This window comes from Bubalus kerabau, chromosome X (genome assembly GCF_029407905.1).
Source record: "Bubalus kerabau isolate K-KA32 ecotype Philippines breed swamp buffalo chromosome X, PCC_UOA_SB_1v2, whole genome shotgun sequence".
In the NCBI taxonomy this organism is placed as follows: Eukaryota; Metazoa; Chordata; class Mammalia; order Artiodactyla; family Bovidae; genus Bubalus; species Bubalus kerabau.
The window spans coordinates 109,701,761-109,718,269 of NC_073647.1; the positions used below are offsets into that span (position 1 = coordinate 109,701,761).

The 16,509-nt window shown below is 36.1% G+C and overlaps 1 protein-coding gene across 2 annotated transcripts in view; it reads left to right on the plus strand.

The window, feature by feature from the left end:
* The window catches only part of RRAGB (Ras related GTP binding B), a 42,256-nt gene that overhangs the window by 10,966 nt on the left and 14,781 nt on the right, over positions 1-16,509 (plus strand). Inside the window, exons 4-8 of one of the 2 annotated variants that reach the window (XM_055563934.1) lie at positions 540-623; positions 2,752-2,818; positions 10,588-10,810; positions 13,235-13,330; positions 15,487-15,609. In XM_055563934.1, the coding sequence (XP_055419909.1) occupies positions 540-623; positions 2,752-2,818; positions 10,588-10,810; positions 13,235-13,330; positions 15,487-15,609 (593 nt within the window). The remainder of the gene's footprint in view (positions 1-539; positions 624-2,751; positions 2,819-10,587; positions 10,811-13,234; positions 13,331-15,486; positions 15,610-16,509) is intronic. The other variant, XM_055563935.1, reaches the window with a different exon arrangement.

Consider the following 16,509-nt stretch of genomic DNA (forward strand, 5'->3'; position numbering starts at 1 on the left):
TTGGATATATTGAGTTTGGGATACTTGCAGTATATGCAAATGAAGATGTCATTTGATTCAGAAAGGGAAGAGAGAAATCTGTATTATAGATACATAATTATGGATTATCAGTATCCAAATGTTAAAATAATATGAATTGATTAGCTTTTCTGGGGGGGAAGAATACATAGAAGAGTACGTGGCCAAAGATGGAATCCTGAAGAACTCCAACATTTAAGGGACAGAAAGAAGAATAGGAACCTGTGAGAGAGGACCTGCTGGAGCATTTATAGGTCTCTTATCAGAGGCCAAGAGAAGAGAATTTTTTTGAGAAGAGAATAGTCAACAGTGTCATGTGCAAAAAGTAAGACAAGGACTAAAAAGTCCACTGGATTTGGTAATGGGGCCATTGGTCACTTGGTGAGAACAATTTTTATGATATGGGAGTAGAAACCAGATTTTTATCCTATGTGCTCCATATCTAAAGTCACTGAATCCTGTCACTTCTTTTGTTATTGTCTTTCCCTTTCTCAGTAGCACTTCTTTCCATTTTTTTTTAGTACTAGACCGTTTACATAGTCTTCAAATTAATAGCAGTTTGAGCACCTACTCTCTCGTAGACTCTGTTGGAAATACAAAGACATGTAAGATATGATTCCTTTTCCAAGGAGGGGGAAAAAGGGGGAAAAGGGAAATAGTTTGAGCAACTACTACATGCCAGGCACTTGATGTATGATAATCCCTTTAATCCTGTGAGGTCAATAGTATGCCTCCCACCTTTTTTCCTAATAGAAGAGGAAACTGATACTCAGAGGTTAAGTGACTTACCCAAGGTCACACAGAGAGGTAGGATGGGTATTTGAGCTAAGAGCTGTTTGATTCCAGTGCCCGTATTTTTTAAGTAATGCTTTGCTGCTTATAATCTAGTTTATTAGAAGATAAAATTCCTCAAAGTTAGATAGCAGTCAGTTTAAGCAACAGCTTCAAGATAGTCAGAGAAGAAACACCACTGTGTGTTGATTAACTGTTACAGAAATTATAAAGATGATAATTGCTAGACTTCAAGAAATTTCCAGGAAAAGAATTTTCATTATTATTCTTTATGATTTTTTAGTGCCTGGCAGAGAGTAGATGCTTAATAAATGTTTAAATGAATTCAGAGGGCGTGATGATGGTAAGTGGGGGTGGCTGGATAGGGTTTTTAGAGGAGATGGGGTTTAAGCTGGGTCTTAGAAGATGAATCTAACTTTGGAAGAAAGGTGGGGAAGATTTTCTAGGCAGATGGGCAGAATAGACAAAGTATAGGGTGGGGAGGGACATGGAAAGCAGAGGTCGCAAACAGGCAGCTTGTATGCTGGATAAGGCCTGTAGATGTGTTTTGTTTGGCCTGTGCAATGTTTTAGAAAAATTGGAATTAGTTATCAATATGTAAAAGTTTCCACAAAAACTCTGGATTTCCTGCTACTATTGAAAAATTTAAAGATCTGGAAATCCTGAGCGCATGTTCCTGCATGGTAAATGAGCTAGAGCTAAGTGATTGCTGCCCATTCCATTGTCCCCTTTGGTGGATGTTTACTCTCCATACATGATCAACTTCACACTTGTACGTTTACTGGCCTGGCTCCTATTAGCAAGTTTGCGACCCCTGATATAAGGTGTGTTGGAGGCTGGGGAGGTAAAGGGGCTTGGGAGGACTGTGAATAAACTGTGAATAAAATTGGACTGGAGCAAAAGGCTTTATTAATGTGATTCATTGGGGAACATAAAGGTAGTTTGGAAGCCAAATTCTGAAGGACCTTGCATGCCCCTCTGTAGGCATGGAGGAGCCACTGAAAGTTTATAAAATGGGGAGTGACATGTTCAAAGTAGTGTTAAGAAGATGAACCTGGCAGCAGTCTATAGGATGAAGTAAAGTGAGTAAGGCTTCCTGAGACTGAGCGTGTGCATGCTCAGTCATGTCCAACTCTTTGCGACCCTATGGACAGTAGCCCACCAGGCTCCTCTGTCCTTGGGATTTTCTAGGCAAGAATGCTGGAGTGGGTTGCCATTCCTCCTCCAGGGAATCTTCCTCACCCAGAAATCGAACCCTCATCTCCTGTGTTACCTGCAGTGCAGGCAGATTCTTTACTGTTTGAGCCATCGGGGAATCCCCCAAGGCTTCCTGGTGGGAGGTAATTATGAAGCTATTGTAGCTGTGTAGGCTTGAGAAGGTAAGAGCCTTCCCTAATATTAGTAGCAGATAGTGAAACAAAGAATGGAATTGGGAATAGCAATGAACTGAATGTGGACAGAGGAGTCAAAAATGACCCCCTCAAAATGGGAAAATGATAGGGTCATTAATCAAAATAAGAAAATCAGTAGAGGGAGTGAGTTTGGTTATGTTTTATGTTTGTTTGTATTTGGTTTTTGTTGTCCTTTTTAATTTTAAATTTTTTGTGGAATGTATTGATAGGTCAGAAAAGAGCTATTAAACGGTATATGTCTGTCTTACATGTTGAAATTTTAACAGTATGATAATTGGAGATTGTTTCTTCTCTAAGCACTAAAACTACTAAAATATAATGACTTACATGAAAGCCATTTCTGTAGCTCAGGATAGTTTAGGTGCCCACCTTGCCACTAAACCACACTGCTAAGCTGAAAATCACCTTCTTCTTGTAGCTTTGAGCATTTCACTCCACTTTGGTCCTTCTAAATTCCATGGGTTAGTGCTTTATTTTGAATTTCATCTTGCATGCTACAATTACTAGATTTATCATATTTGTTTTCCAGTTGATGTAGAACATTCTCATGTTCGGTTTCTGGGAAACCTGGTATTGAACCTGTGGGACTGTGGTGGGTAAGTACCATCTGCTTAATTCTTCATGAGGTCAATGACAATAATCATGGCATCTAGTATAATCAGCACAGAGAATGTTATTGCTGCTGTTTAGTCACTAAATTGTGTCTGACTCTTTGCAACCCCATGGACACAGCGAATATGCTAGAGTAATTATCATTTGTAATAGATACATTAGATAAAAATTACCTCAGAATTGGCACTTGATTGAATGAAGATATCTGACTTTTCTATTATTATTATGAAAATGCCCTCTATATTTGACATGTTTAAGCAGTATTCACACAAGCTATATCTAAGTATCTATGGTATGGGATCCATCATCCTTCTCTTTTTCAGATGAAGAAATTAGGTTTCTGTCTCAAGCGGCCTAACACCAATGCTGAGCTCTTAGCTATCACACCATACCACCTCATTCTTTGGTATTTTAATAATTATCTCCAGGCAATCTAAGCAGTTATTTGGATCTCAGTTCTCCAGCTGAGTTTCCCACTGTTGGAGGAATAGGAGATAGTTTTTCCTCTCATGTCCAACACACTTCCAGAATATCCCATCACAAATACACATTCACTGTGCATATGGTGCTCCCTTCCATATGGTGTGCTTTCTATTCTTGCATCTCTGTGCTACAGTAGCAATATATAGTACACAATAATTAGGAGCCCTTAGGCTATGGAATTAGATTGGGGTTTGTATCTCAGCTCTGTTAGCTGTGTTATCTTGGATAGATCATTTAAACACTCTGAGCTACAGCTTTTTCGTGTGTATAATAGGAATAATGATGGTACAAACCCATAAAGTTTTGATGATTGAAATTATGTGTGTGTATGCATATATATATATATATATATGCATACACACACATTTCAGAGTGCCTCACAAAGTAAAGAAATGTTATAATTAGCTCAGTATCTCCTAGCTCCTAGTATAGAGCCAACTAGGGAATAGGTGCTCAATGAGTATTTGGTGAAAGAATAACAAATCAGAAAAATAACTTCATTATTGCTAACAGGTGGTTCACTTAACACATTAGTAGCTTCCTCCATGTAAATCCGTCTTCAGTATCATTGATTTAAATTCTGTAATCTGTATCAAGAGATTAGTCCAAGTCCTTTGCTTTTAGTTACTAACATGTTATTGTCATTTTTACAGATAAGGCAGCTGAAGTCCAGTGAGATCATGAATCTCCCAAGGTCACATAGCAACTTGATAGCAGAGTGTAGGACTAGAAGCTACGCTCACGATTTTTTGTAAAGGAACTGCTATTTATTGACAGCATGCCAAAAGCCAGGTTTCATGCTAGATTCTTTCCTTTAGGAAAGAAAAACCATAGATTTTCAGAATAGCCTCCAGAAATTTAGAAAGTTAAATTTACCAGAAACCCCCACCCCAATTCAATGATTATTCTTGTTTTCTAGAAATCTATTCAACATTCACTCAGCAAATTCCTATTGATAACCTTCTGTGTATCACACAGTAAGAAAAGCATTGAAAGTTACACCACACTAGATTAACATACACAGACAGTCTTTGGTGGCTATGACAAAAGACTTCATAGTACATATCTTTTTTCTTTCCTTCTTTATTTATATAGTTCTTTCCTTTTTTTTTTAAGATTTAATTTTTGTTGAGGTAACATTGGTTTTTACCATCATATAGATTTCATGTGTACAACATTGTATTTCTGCTTCTGTATACCCTACAGCATGCTTACAACCCAAAATATAGTTTCTATCCGTACAGTTTACCCCCTTTATCCTTTCCACCCACCTCCTGCCCCTTTCCTTCCCATAACCACTACTCTTTTTTCTATATCTATATGTTTGTTTTTTTTTAGTTTGATTTGTAAATTTATTTATTACTTTTTATATGATGAGTAAGATCATATGGTATTTGTCCACCTGACTTATTTCACTTAAAATAATATCCTCAAGATCCATCCATGTTGTTGCATATGCCAAGTTTTCATCTTTTATATGGGTGAATAGTAGTACATTGTATATAGATATGACATCTTTTTTATCCATTCATCTCTTGATCGACACTTAGGTGGTTTCCATATCTTATCTACTACAAATAATGCCACAGTGAACATAGGGGTGCATGTATCTTTTCAAGTTAGTGTTTACATATTCTTTGAATAAATATCCAGAAGTGGGATAGCTGGTAGTTGTAGTCTTGATTTTTTGAGGACACTCCATATTTCTTCCTTTATCATGAGAATCCACAATAAAGGACAGAAACAGTAAGGACCTAACAGAAGGAGAAGAGATGAAGAAGAGGTGGCAAGAATACAAAGAAGTATAAAAGAAATATCTTGAGAGCCCCTTGGAAAGCAAGGAGATCAAGCCAGTCAGTCCTAAAGGAAATCAACCTGAATATTCACTGAAGAGACTGATGCTGAAGCTGGAGCTCCAATACTTTGGCCACCTGATACAAAGAGTCCAATTCACTGAAAAGGCCTTGATGCTGGGAAAGATGGTTAGATAGCATCACCAACTCAACGGACATGAATTTGAGCAAACTCCAGGAGATAGTGGAGGACAGAGGAGCTTCTTGTGCTACAGTCCATGGAATCACAAAGAGTCTGACACAACTAGGCAACTGAACAACAGCAACAACATATTTCTTCCATACTGGCTGCTCCAATTTACATTCCCACAAAGAGCTTATAAAGGTTCCCCTTTTTCCACTTGTTACTTATCCACTTGTTATTCCTACCCTTTTGCTAATAACCAGTGTAACAGGCCTTAGATGTTTATTGTGGTTTACATTTACATTTCCCTAGTAATCAGTGACATTGAACATCTTTTCATGCTCCTGTTAACCATTTGCATACCTTTGGAAAAATGTCTATTCAGCTGCTCTGCCCATTTTTTAATCAGATTGTTTTGTTGTTGTTGTTGATGATGAGTTTATGTGAATTCTTTATATATTTTGGATATTAGCACCTTATCAGATGTATGATTTGAATGTCTTTTCCCATTCAGTAGGTTGTCTGTTCTGTTGTTGGTTTCTTTTGCTGTGGAGAAGCTTTTTAGTTTTTTGTAGTTCCATTTGTTTATTTTTATTTCTGTTTCCCTTGCCTATGGAGACATATCTAGAAAGATATTGCTAAAACTGATGTCAAATACCATACTGCCTAAGTTTTCTTCTAGGAGTTTTATGGTTTTAAATATTGTGTTGAAGTCTTTAAACAATTTTCCATTTTCTATATGGTATGAGATTAGTTTTATTTTATTTCTGTATGGTGTGAGATTGGTCTAGTTTCTTTTTTTTTTTTTTTGGATATTGCTCTTCATTTTTTCCAACACCGTTTATTGAAGACACTATACTTTGTCCACTGCATATTCTTTGCTTCTTTGCCATAAATTAGTTTCTGTATATGCATAGATTTCTAGACTCTTGGTTCTGCCCCTTGATCTGTATCTATTTTTCTTCTAATACCATGCAGTTTTGATTACTGTGGCTTTGTAGTATTTTGAAATCAGGGAGTGTTATAGCTCCAGCTTTGTTCTTTTATTCAGAATTACTTTCACTATTTGTGTCTTTTGTAATTCCATACAAATTTTAGGATTATTTCTTCTATTTCTATAAAAAAAATTTCTTGGAATTTTAATAGGGATTATATTCATTTTGTATATTGCCTTGCATTATAGACACATTTTAACAATATTCTTCTAATCCAAGAGCACACAATATGTTCCCATTTATTTGTTTCTTCAGTTCTTTTTTATCAGCAATTTATAGATTTCAATGTATAGTTCTTTTACCTCATTGGTTAAATTTACTTCTAGATATCTTATTCTTTTTGTCATAGTTATAAATGGGATTGTTTACTTAATCTCTCTATCTCATTATTAGTGTATAGAAACACAACAGGTTTTTGTATATTGATTTTGTATCCTTCAACTTTACTGTATTTATTTATTTATTTTTTTTTTGGTGGAGACTTTAGGATTTTACACAAAATCATGTCATCTACAAATCAGTTTTACTTCTTCCTTTCCAATTTGGATATCTTTTATTTCCTTTTCTTGCCTAATTGCTCTGGCTAGGATTTCCAGTACTATGTTGATGGTGGGCATTCTTGTCTTGTTCCAGATTTTAGAGAAAAGCTTTCAGTTTTTCACCAATGAGTATGATGTTAGCTGTGGGTTTATCATATACAGTCTTTATTATGTTGATGTACATTCCTTTTATACCTACTTTATTGAGTTTTATCATAAATTTATGTTGAATTTTGTCAAATGTTTTCTCTGCAGTTACTGAAGTAATCATATGATTTATATACTTCATTTTATTAATGTAGTATATCACATGGATTGATTTGCAGGTGTTGAAACATCCATGTATCCCTAGAGTAAATCCCACTGATCATGGTGCACAATCCTTTAAATGTATTGTATTTGGTTTGCTGTTATTTTGTTGACTATTTTTGCATCTATATGCATCAGAGATACTGGCTTATAATTTTCCTTTTGTGTGTGTTGGCTTTGTCTGATTTGGTATTAGGGTGATATTGGCTTCATAAAATGAGTTAGGAAGTGTTCCCTTCTCTTCAATTTATTAGAGTAGTTTGAGAAGGGTAGTTATTAAATCTTCCTTGAATGTTTGATGAAATTCATCTGAAGCCATCTGGTCCTGGGCTTTTGTTTTTTGGTAGTTTTTTGATTACTATTTCAATGTCTGTACTAGTGGTCAGCCTGTTCGAGTTGTCTTATTTCTTCATGGTTCAGTCTTAGAAGATTTTATGATTCTAAGATTTTGTCCATTTTTTTCTAGGTTGTCCAATTTGTTGGAATATTCTCTTACAATCCTTTGTATTTCTGTGGTATCTTTTGTTATTCTCATCCTTTGTATTTTTATGGTATCTTTTGTTTCTGATTTTTTAATATGGGTCTTACTTTATAACCCATCCAGCTGCTCTGTGTCTTTTCATATAAATTCAGTTCACTTACATTTTGGGTTATGATTGATGGATGAGGACTTAGTACTGCCATTTTATCTTTTGTTTTCTACTTGCTCTATATTTTTATTGTTTATTTTCCTTGTGTTTCTGTCTGCCATTTTTGGTTGGTAGTTTTCTGATATTTTCCTCAGTTTCCTCTTTTTGTATGTTTTGTGTCTCCATTTTAGATTAATGTCTTGCAGTTGCCATGAACTGTATATCAAATATCACATAGATAAATAGTCCTTTTTCTGTTAATGGCATCTTATCTTCATTTAACTACATGGTTTTCCCCTTCCTCTTTTGTGTTTTTGTTGTCTCAAACTTCCCCTTTTTATATTCTGAGTTTGTTACCAAATTAAAGTAGCTATAGTTTTTTTTTTTTTTGCATTTTCTCCCCTTTTAACCTTTATGCTATAATAAAGCATTTAAAAACCTGTTCTGACAGCTGCAATTTTCTGATTCTGTCACCTTCTCATGCTCATGCTGAGTCATGTTCAACTCTTTATAACCTTTTGGACTGTAGCCCTCCAGGCTCCTCTGTCCATGAGATTTTTTTAGGCAAAAATCCTGGAGTGGGTTGCCATTTCCTTTTTCAGGGGATCTTCCTGACCCGCAGATCAAACCCACATCTTCTGCATTGCAAGTGGATTCTTTACCACTGAGCCATCGAGGATACCCATTTATCACTTTATTTATGCCAAGTTTTGTGTACTTTTGTCTTTTTGTTTCTGGTATAAGAACTCTGTTCAGCATCTCTCGTAAGGCAGCTCTAGTGTTGATAAACTCCCTCAGCTTTTGTAAACTCTGCTCCCTTCTCCCTCTGGGATGTCCACTATCCTAATGTTGCCCTACTAAAGGAGTCAGATAGCTCTTATAGAATTTCCTCATTGTTTTGCATCTTAGATTTCTGTCTTCATATTTGCTAATTCTCTCTTTCATATGGTCTGCTTCATTTTCAGTGCTTTTTAATGCATTCTTCATCTCATTTATTATGAGTTTTCAGCTCCAGAATTTTAGTTCTTTCTTAAAGTTTCAATCTTTTCGGTAAAGCATTTCTGTTTATTAGTTTTATTCCTAAGCTCATTGAAGTGCCTTTCTGAGTTTTTGTAGCTTGTTGAGTTTCTTCATGATAGCTATTTTAAATTCTCTATCAGTTAGATCACATTATTCTTTGACTTTATGTTTGATTTCTGGAGAATTGTCATTTTCTTTTTGTGGTGCAGTGTTACTGTGATTCTTCCTGATGCTTCTGACAGAGCATGTGATATGGAACCGGTTAGAAATTAGAGGTCTTTTCTTTTTCCATAGGTGGCCCTTTAGTATAAGTCTTTGGTTTATCTTACCTGAGCTATCTCTGTCAGAAGTGTGCCCCCTGCTCTTGTGCTCATTATCACTTCTTGTGTTTTCAGGTTCATTGGCACCTTGCTTCTGCCTGTTGAACTGGCAGAAGCTTCATGGTGTACCTGGATGGTGGTTCTTCCCTTGCTTCCAGTATCCTCTGAGTCATAGGCTCTGCCACTGCAGGGGGAAGGGGTAGGGGGAGCCAAGTTCATACCAGTACCTCTTCCCTATCTGGTTTTCTAAGGTTCATAGGCTCTGCTGCTACTGGGGAAGAACAGGGGGCTGGAGACTTAGGAACCTCAGTGGCTGGAGACACAGGGCCCCAACCCCCATTCCCGCTACTGTATAGTTACTTGTGGTCATGGGTGTCACTGCAGCCAGGAGGCTGGAGTTGTGTGCGCTGCCTACCCTGCTGCTGCCAGGTTATATGGGTCTGTGGGCTTAGCTGCACTGATTAGAGAATCAGAATTGCAGGTAATACTTTTACTGTTCCTTAGGTCCTGCCTCCTTTATCTATTCCAGTCCATCCACCTTTAGAGGTGTGGGTGTGTGGAATTCTCTAGCATCCTGGTGTGTTGCCAAAACACCTTTGCTGAGTTGTGAATGTTTTACTGGTTGTAGATTAAAGGGGAGAGACAAAGGTAGCTTTTCATTCTACCATGTTGTTGATACTACTCCTTGATTTTTTTTTTTTTTTTTTGTTCAGGACAAAACACTACTGTTTTCTTCTAGTAGCTGGTAATTGAGAATTTCTTGGAAAGCTGTATATAGCCTAAGAAGCAAAGAGCAAAATCTACTAAAAAATTAACTTGGAGCCATTTTCATATAGTTTAGAGTGTATGACTAGTTATTCATTCAGTAAATATTCATTGAACAACTACTCTGTGCTAGTTGTTCTGTGCTAAGCTCTGTGCTAAAAGCTGGGAAACAATGTCAAGTAGTAATGGCCATAGTTCTTCCTTTCATGGAGCCTGCTGTCTAGGGAATTGAATGTCTTTATTTAAAAACTCACACAAATATGTGTAATATCACACTTGTGGTGAGTGTTACAAATAAGACCAATGTGTTGGTATAAGGGTCTGTGGTGACTGGATTTGTCCAAGTCAGTGAGGGCAGGGATGGTTTCTGTGAGGAAGTATGGATTATACTGAAATCCAGTGGAAAAAGTAGCCATTAATTAGGTGTAAAAGTATGAGACATGTGAGACAGACTGAATAGCATGGTGGATAGACCATGGGCCTCTAGAACTATCAGAAGGTCAAATATATTTGGAACACAAGGAGGGGGGCAAAATGTGGTGCAAGGTGTGGCCTAATAAGTAAGAAAGTGAGCCCATCCTGATTTATTATCATTTGCCTTTTAATTTGAAATGTTAGCATTATCTTTCACATTGATTAAGCCAATAAAAATAGATCATAAATAGGAGTGATTAAGTGATATTTGCTTACTACCTAGATTTTCTTTTACCCCCTAGACAGGACACCTTCATGGAAAATTATTTTACTAGCCAACGAGACAACATATTCCGAAATGTGGAGGTTTTGATTTATGTCTTTGATGTGGAAAGCCGCGAACTGGAAAAGGACATGCACTATTACCAATCATGCTTGGAGGCCATTCTGCAGAATTCTCCAGATGCCAAAATCTTTTGCTTGGTGCACAAAATGGATCTGGTACAGGAGGATCAACGAGACCTGGTAAGTAGAAAGGGTGATGCACTAAATGATTGATGTGCTTTGTAAACTTCTTTTGTAGAGATATAGGGAAATTTGTACCATTCATTTTTAGGGAAAAAAATTCTCAGTATAGGCTTTCAAAATAAAGTTGACATCTGTTTTTAAAAACACAAACAAACCTTCTCTGGTAAGGGAAAGATAATGTTCATTTAGCAAATGATGTTCAAATTTAGGAAAGGATCCTAACCACGTGATATCACTAAGCAGCTTTATATATTTTTAAAATATATTTGCTGCCTTTGTTTTACTGTCCTTCAGAACAGACAGTTATTGTCAAGGCTAGAAGACCCACCAGGGTTGAGATGAAGAAAGGTCACAACTGTCTCTATATTGACCTTGGAAACTGGTATGCACCAATTCAAATGCCAATTACACAGTGTTAGGCACAATTCCAAGACCTCATAATTGCACTGATATGGTATATTTATCTTCTTTTCTACCATGGGGATTAGTACACAAAGATTAAACCAGAAAAGACACAGTAGAAAGGGCAAACTCCTAGCTAGCTATGAGACCCCAGGACTGGCAAGTCACAAATAGAGTCCAGCTTTAGTTTGCTCAATATAAAATGAGAAGATTGGATTTTAAAGTCTAAGCTGAAAGTGAAGATTCTCTGTTTCCAAGAATAAATAAAGTTGAGGAAAGCAGTTTCAAAATATACTGGTGATATAGAAGAATATGGTTCCTCTAGGAATACGGTTCCTAGGAACTCCTAGGTTCCTTCTAGGGTTGGAACCTAGGAGTCTAAGGATCCCCTTTAGCTTAAGAATTTTTTTGATAATAACTGTGGTCAAGAATACTTTTTTCCATAATTAGTTATATGATTGCCTTCAGTGTTCCAGTATTTGCGTATGTTTTGTTGTTTCTGGGTTAACTTCCAGGCTTTTAGAAACAACTTGACAGTTCAGTATTTGACTCTGTAAAGGACTTTGGAGTGTCTATCCTTTCTAATTCCTTTTCCCTCTCACTAAGTATTAATTTTTTCTTAATTCAGCTGAAAATTCTGTATGTAGCTTGGCCTTGAGATTGTGAGGGTTTGTTAGTTTAGGGTTTTCTGTTTTGTTTCCCTGGCCCAATTTACCACAGAAAATCCTAGAGCATTCCAATGGATTTTTTAAGTACTTATAATTTTTAGTGATCAACTTAATGTTTTCTAAATGCTTATGTAAATATCCCCAAAGATACATTAATGTTCTTTGTGGGATTTTAAGCTTAATTAACAGACGTATACTCTTTCATTAAAGATTCAAACTTGGAAGTTTTAGAGTAAAATGGCTAGGGGTTCTGTGAATAGCAATTTCAAGCAAAATAAAGTGTTTCCTTATATGTGTGTGTATTACTCAGGTTCCTCAGAGAAAGAGAACAAATAAGAAGTATGTGAGAATAAGAGAGAGAATGAATTAATTTTAAGGAATTGACTCATATGATTGCAGAGGCTGGCAAGTCTGATATCTATAGGCAGGCTGATAACCCAGGAAAGAGTCAGTGTTGAAGCTTGGGTCAGAAGGCAGTCTGGAAGGCAGAATTCCCTCTTCCTGGGAAACGGGAGTCTTTTTCTCTTAAGACCTTCAACCAATTATATAAAGCCTACTCATATTATGGAGGGGGATCTGCTTTACTAAAAGTCTATTGATTTAAATATTAATCTCATTAAAAATATCTTCATAGCAACATCTAAATTGGTGTTTAACCAAATGTTTGAATCCTATGGCCTAGTCAAATTGGTAATATAAAATTATCCATCACAATGTTGAACATACACTCATGCAAGCTCTGGAAAATATCTGTGTATCTATTTATATTTGTATAAATTGATGTTTTTCCATGTGCATATGGGTGTGTGTGTGTCTATATATATAGATAGATAGATAGATAGATTTGTGTGTAATGAGTTGTTATATCTATGTAGCCAAATAAATACAGCCTGTACAGAAATAATATGTATGAATGTATGCATGTGTGTATGAGAGAGAAACATATCTATACAAGTTTAAGTATTTTGATTTATAAGATCTTGATATTGGTATGGATATCTTAAAAGTGACTCAGATTGGGTGATTTGGAATGTTAGATATACTTTATTAAGATTTCTCTGTATGGTGAATTTTATTTTCCAACACAGTACTCTCAGTGAGTACTCAGAATAAGCAGCACAGTCCTGAAGAATTCTAGTAGCTGTTGCACTTTTTAGACCTGACCTGAAATCATCTCTGCCATCCTAGCCTGTAAAGCAAGGTACACATTTAAAAATTCCTCTGGTGGAAAATGAAATACCTCTGTTTAAAATATTTTGAAATATTGCACCTCAGATTTTGCAGTGAGAGAAGATAGCTGTGAGAACTGAGAGAAGATATGCTGATCAGTATATTGGTATTTTTACTTCAGATTTTTAAAGAGCGAGAAGAAGATCTGAGGCGTTTGTCTCGCCCATTGGAATGCTCTTGCTTCCGGACATCTATCTGGGATGAAACTCTCTATAAGGTGTGTATGTTTCCCTGAGTTTAAAGAGCATGAAAAAAAAGCTAGAAAGGTATTATCAAAACTAAAAGATTTTAGACCCTTTCATAGCAATCTAGATGTGTTGAACTAAAAGAAGAAATTATCTACAATACATTGAAAAATATCCAACTTAACCTTAAGAGATTTTGGTTTTGATTTTAGGTTGGGTCGACATACCTACCAGATCACACTGAATTAGCCCAGTTTGGTCCTGATTAATTTGATGCAGATCTTCATGACAGTAGAGGTTTCACTGGCCATCATCCATTTTGACCTGTTTTGGTCTCAATGCTGATTGGAACTGTATCTAATATTCAGGTACCTCTACAGGATATAAGCTAGTCTGTCTAAGTTTGGATGGCAATAGAAGAACAGTATTTAGGGGAGTAATTGGAGAAGGGAGTCTTAGAATGAGACATGTAGCTGCAACTTTCATGCAAAATTAAAGACTAGCATTCTTTCAACCAAAGAAATTGTTCCTATTGCTGGAATGGATACCACACTGCTTATAGTAGTTGTAAAGGTTACAATAATAGCTGTGTTATGGATGAAGATGAAATTACCTCATTGGCACATAGGCTCCTTATCCTGCTTTCTCCCAGTGATTTAGTGATTTGAAAGACTGGCTTCTTTTGGGTCTTCTGTGGTCAGACCTTTCCTTCAGACTGTTTCTGGTGTTCATTGACAAGTCTGGGTAGGAAAGCATCCTTTTCAGCGACTCATAGCTACAGCCTCAGTATCAACTGCATTTGACAAGTATCTTCAACCAAAAGCACAGAAACCTTATTCGCCAAGGAGAAAAACAGTTGGACTTTAAAACATAACCACTGATTTATTTTTTTAACTAATTAATTTTTCCCAATATTATGTTGACCCAGCCTCACTCTAATAACAGATCATTTTGAGATACCTGTCTAGGAAATACTGTTCTAGATTAATTTGGGCCGAATTTCTCTCAAAGCCTTATTCCCATAGAACAGGTAACCGTGAATAAGGATGGACATGACGCACTGATAAGAACCAACTGCGGTGTGAAGGATGGCAATACATAACACGACCAAAGACAATTGGCTAATCACAACACTGCTGTGAGTGACAATGTCTCTGCTGTGGTTAGCTTTGGTGTCTTCTCCAAGGTAAATTCAGCAGTGACATTAACACCGACCTGGGAACTTGGAACCTGAACCCCCATGCCTAAGTAATAAAACTAATTGGAACAGAAACATGGTTCTTACATCTCTTACATAAATGTTACATAGAGCTGACATAAATTTTTATATTTATTAAGGTTTATTCTACAAGCACTCATTGCATATCTGCTTGATACTGTTGGACACACAAATAACTAAGACCAGGTTCCTGTGCTCTAGTAGGGGAGAGAAGATTATACACCCTACCAGACAAATTGGAATGAAATTGAAAGGAATATTATAATGAAAATTCAAATAAAAGAGCCTTAAGAAAATAGACGGAGGGTATGATTAATTTAAATTCCTATTATAGTCATACTCCTCTGGATGAAATCAGTTTTAGGCAAACACACAGTGGACCACTTTTAATTTGATTAGATCAATAATTTATACAGCTGACAATAAGCCTTTTCAAATAAAGCCACTATTTTCTCTTGTAATTTCTCTTGTATGTTATTCCATTGAGGGGAGGGGCCATTTTTCTATGTGGCTCTGGTGTTTACACTAAATTGATTCTTGGATGTATGTAAATATTAGGTTCTGATCTTAAGAGCAATCTACGTTATTGGTCTTAGATATCTATTTGAATGACTGGATTAGAAGTTCTTTAGCCCAGTAAATCAGAGTTTTCAGCTTTCCCTAGGCAATATGATGGAACTAAAATATTTGTTGATTTTTAACTATCAGTGGAAAGAAGCATTTCATAAGTGTTTGAAACTTTTAAAAATCTAACTGAACAACAAAAATAAAATATTAGTTTCATTTTCTCACGTCTTTTGTGTTATATTTGTTACTAGAATTTGTTGAGGACTCAATTATCACTATATTCTCCTTTCTATATATTATAGTATACTTCCACCAGGGAAGCCCATAGTATACTTACTCATTTGCAAAGATCTGGGCCTGTTTACCAGTTAGTAATATTGCACTGTGCTTCTGTTCTGTTAGGCTTGGTCCAGCATTGTTTATCAGCTGATCCCCAATGTCCAGCAGCTGGAAATGAACCTAAGGAATTTTGCTGAAATTATTGAGGCTGATGAAGTACTTCTATTTGAGAGAGCCACTTTTCTGGTAAGAACTTTCTGCTGTGCAGATGTATTTCACACTCACCTTCTTCTGTTCAGCAATGGAGAATATGTTGCCACTCTCAGAAACAGTCGTTTTCCTTCTTGTCATTACTTCAGCATACATAGCTTTATTTATGAAGCAGTATTGTCAGCAAGTAACTTGAAAGGAGTTCTTTTATGTGTTGGTCTTTAGTAATTAGTATCACTTAGACATTTGCAGGTATTTGTTACTATAGAATTTAGATTATTTTGTTAATAATTGTCCATTTGCCTTAAATAATTCCTATTTCCCATTGACTTCTATTATGAAATTATGGGTATTTTCCTTTGAGAAAACTTGCATCACACCCCTTTCTCCAAAACAGTTTAAAACTTTTGACATGGAAGAGATGTAATGGTCAACTCAATGGCATAGATAAGAGTTCAGATGGCGAGGTGAAAGGGCAAAAAGGTATGTTGGCATTATTTTTCTTATAAATTCAACTTAATAATATTATCTCCTACTGTGTATATGGCTGTGAGGGAGTATGAAAAACCCAATATTAAATTTATAAGTAACAGAAATAAAAACTCATTTGACATGTCACAAGAACTGCATAAGTAATTGCTGATCAGCTGCATAAATATAACCCTAAGAGTAGCTCACAGTAAATTTGTTTCTGAGCTCTACCAAAGCTTGGTGATTTTAGACACATTTCTTTTCTTTTTTTACATATACATGGATCTATTCTTTTTTTTTAAGTTCTTTTCTCATTTAGGTTATTACAGAATATTGAGCAGAGTTCCCTGTGCTGTACAGTAGGTCCCCATTGGCCATCTATTCTAAAATATAGCAGCATCTATCTATGTGTCAATCCCAGACTCCCAATCTATCCCTACACCCACCTGTCCACCCTGGCAATCA